Raw genomic sequence first — 2,092 nt, 5'->3', positions numbered from 1 at the left:
ATCCGCGATTAAGCTTCATTCCGGGTTTCTTATGGTCAGCGCAGAAGATTTCGGTTTTAGCCGCATTGGTGTAGGATGCGTGCTTTCCGCAGTCAGGGCAGTAGATGACCATAGTTGCTTTTTAAGTGTTGGGCTCGAGTGGTAGGATATCTTGGATATATTTAATTTCACAGTCGTCAATTTTAAAAAAAAGAAATATGCATTCGCTATGCGATACGCTTACTCTGGTACTTCGAATGTAGCTTTCTTCATATGGATCTTGCTTCCGACACTCATTCCAGCCATTTCATTTAAGAACAACTGACTGCTGTGCGAGGTAGAGAACTTTGTAATAGACGCAAGATCGCCGCAGTTGTTGCACTTCCATAGGTTCTTTTCCTCGTTTGCAATAACCGCTCTTGAATTGCACTTTTCGCAAACATATGCATTAATACCGTCGCTGTGCTCATGAGTCTTCTCTTGCAGGAAATTGATACTAGCGACACTGAGGCATGCCGTCTCCATGCTGCCTGCCTTCAGAGCGCCGAGAATCCTTTTGCCATGCAGTGGCTGTTTTGTTAATGCATCAGTGGGACTGATAGAATTGGCATACACGGTATCGCAGGTATCTTTTTGAAGTCTCTGATATGCGATAGGCGCTATGAAGATCTCTGCGTCCATGTACTGTCCCGTCATACCATTGTACAATCGTTCAGTACCATTATGGTTGAATCCGCATGCTTTTAGCGTCGACGCGATATTATCAGTGTCAAGCTTCTTAAACATCGTAGCTTCCGGGCATGTTCCTGTATGCGCTGCGATCTTGGCGAGCATTCCTTCAAAGATAACGCCCGTGGTCATACGAGTAATCAATGAGAGAGGATTAAAGATCAGGTCAGGCTTAATACCTGTTGCGGTAGTTGGCATATCTGTATCGTCATAGAGAAAGCCTGTGGCACCTTTTTGACCGCTCCTATTGCTGAACTTACATCCAAGCTTGACGCTTCGGAATGTTTGGAACACAATCTTGACCATTTCACGATCATCATGGTTTTGCGTGTGGATGACCTTCCAGATGTAAGCAGGCTCCTTGTGACGATAAACCATGCTTCGATCAGTATATACGATGTTAGGGTCTTTCATATCGCCCTTTTGCATCTTTGCGACTTTACCAACAAGACAATCCCCTTCTTGCACATATGCGCCTTCAGGGATGATACCATTGACAAGCTTTTCATAGTTGCTATAGCTTTTGATATCTGAGGTATTGCTAGGGTCTGGCCTGCATACGATTTCGTTCTGTTCAATGTCGCACTTATCATAAGTCAAGTGCGCCGCATCAAAGAGACCGCGATCAACCGATGATCTATTTACGATCAATGAGTCTTCTTGGTTGAATCCTCCATAGATTGAGATTGCGACAATAGCGTTTGTGCACATCGGCGGGATGTGGCGATACGCAAAGGTACTAACCAATGGATCTTCGTTATACACCTGATGATACAAGTCCTTATGAGCAGTGAATGCCCAGTTCTTTAGCGCCCAGCTGTTGGTCTGCTTGACTTGATTCGTTTGGAACACGAGACGAGCTGCTTGATTGTGATTAGCAAATACACTAGTCAGTGCAACTAAACCCATGTTGCCTTGTGGGATATCAACATGCGTATAACGATGAAGTGGATCCTTTAAGTGCTGCTTGAATCGATCATGCTCAAATGCAATGTAAGTGTTTTCATGCTCTTCAGGCGATATATACTCCACGATGCCTTCATGCGCAAGATCGTCGATATCAATAGTTCCATCGCGAAGTTGCTTAACATGGTCATTCTTAAAGTTAATCCATTGACGGAACTTCTCGTGCGTATAGTCCTTGTCCTTCATGTTGTTGCTCACAACCAGTAGCGGTCTGATCAATCGACCTGAGTCGACCCACATATGGATCTCGTTTGCGATGATGTTATGCGATACTGTTGTGTACATGTTGATCTCTCCAACACGTCGCTTGTGGCGGTATCGGTCAAGGAACGATCCAAAGTCTTGCACACAGCCTAGCCAGTCTCCATTCACGAACACCTTATGTAAGTTGTGTTTGATTAGAACAGTCATGTCCTTT

General features: G+C 44.6%; 1 protein-coding gene across 1 annotated transcript; it reads right to left on the bottom strand.

The window, feature by feature from the left end:
- Positions 1-219: 219 nt before the first annotated feature.
- Positions 220-2,085, bottom strand: PPTG_14861 (hypothetical protein; the record flags this gene model as incomplete). The annotated part of the gene is made up of 1 exon (XM_008912195.1): positions 220-2,085. The coding sequence occupies one exon, from the start codon at positions 2,083-2,085 to the stop codon at positions 220-222; it is 1,866 nt and encodes a 621-aa protein (XP_008910443.1).
- Between the last annotated feature and the right edge of the window lie 7 nt (positions 2,086-2,092).

Source organism: Phytophthora parasitica (assembly GCF_000247585.1).
Source record: "Phytophthora parasitica INRA-310 unplaced genomic scaffold supercont2.45, whole genome shotgun sequence".
Classification (NCBI taxonomy): Eukaryota; Oomycota; class Peronosporomycetes; order Peronosporales; family Peronosporaceae; genus Phytophthora; species Phytophthora nicotianae.
The sequence above is the reverse complement of the archived record's forward strand: the minus strand, read 5'-3'. Positions and strand labels throughout refer to the sequence as shown.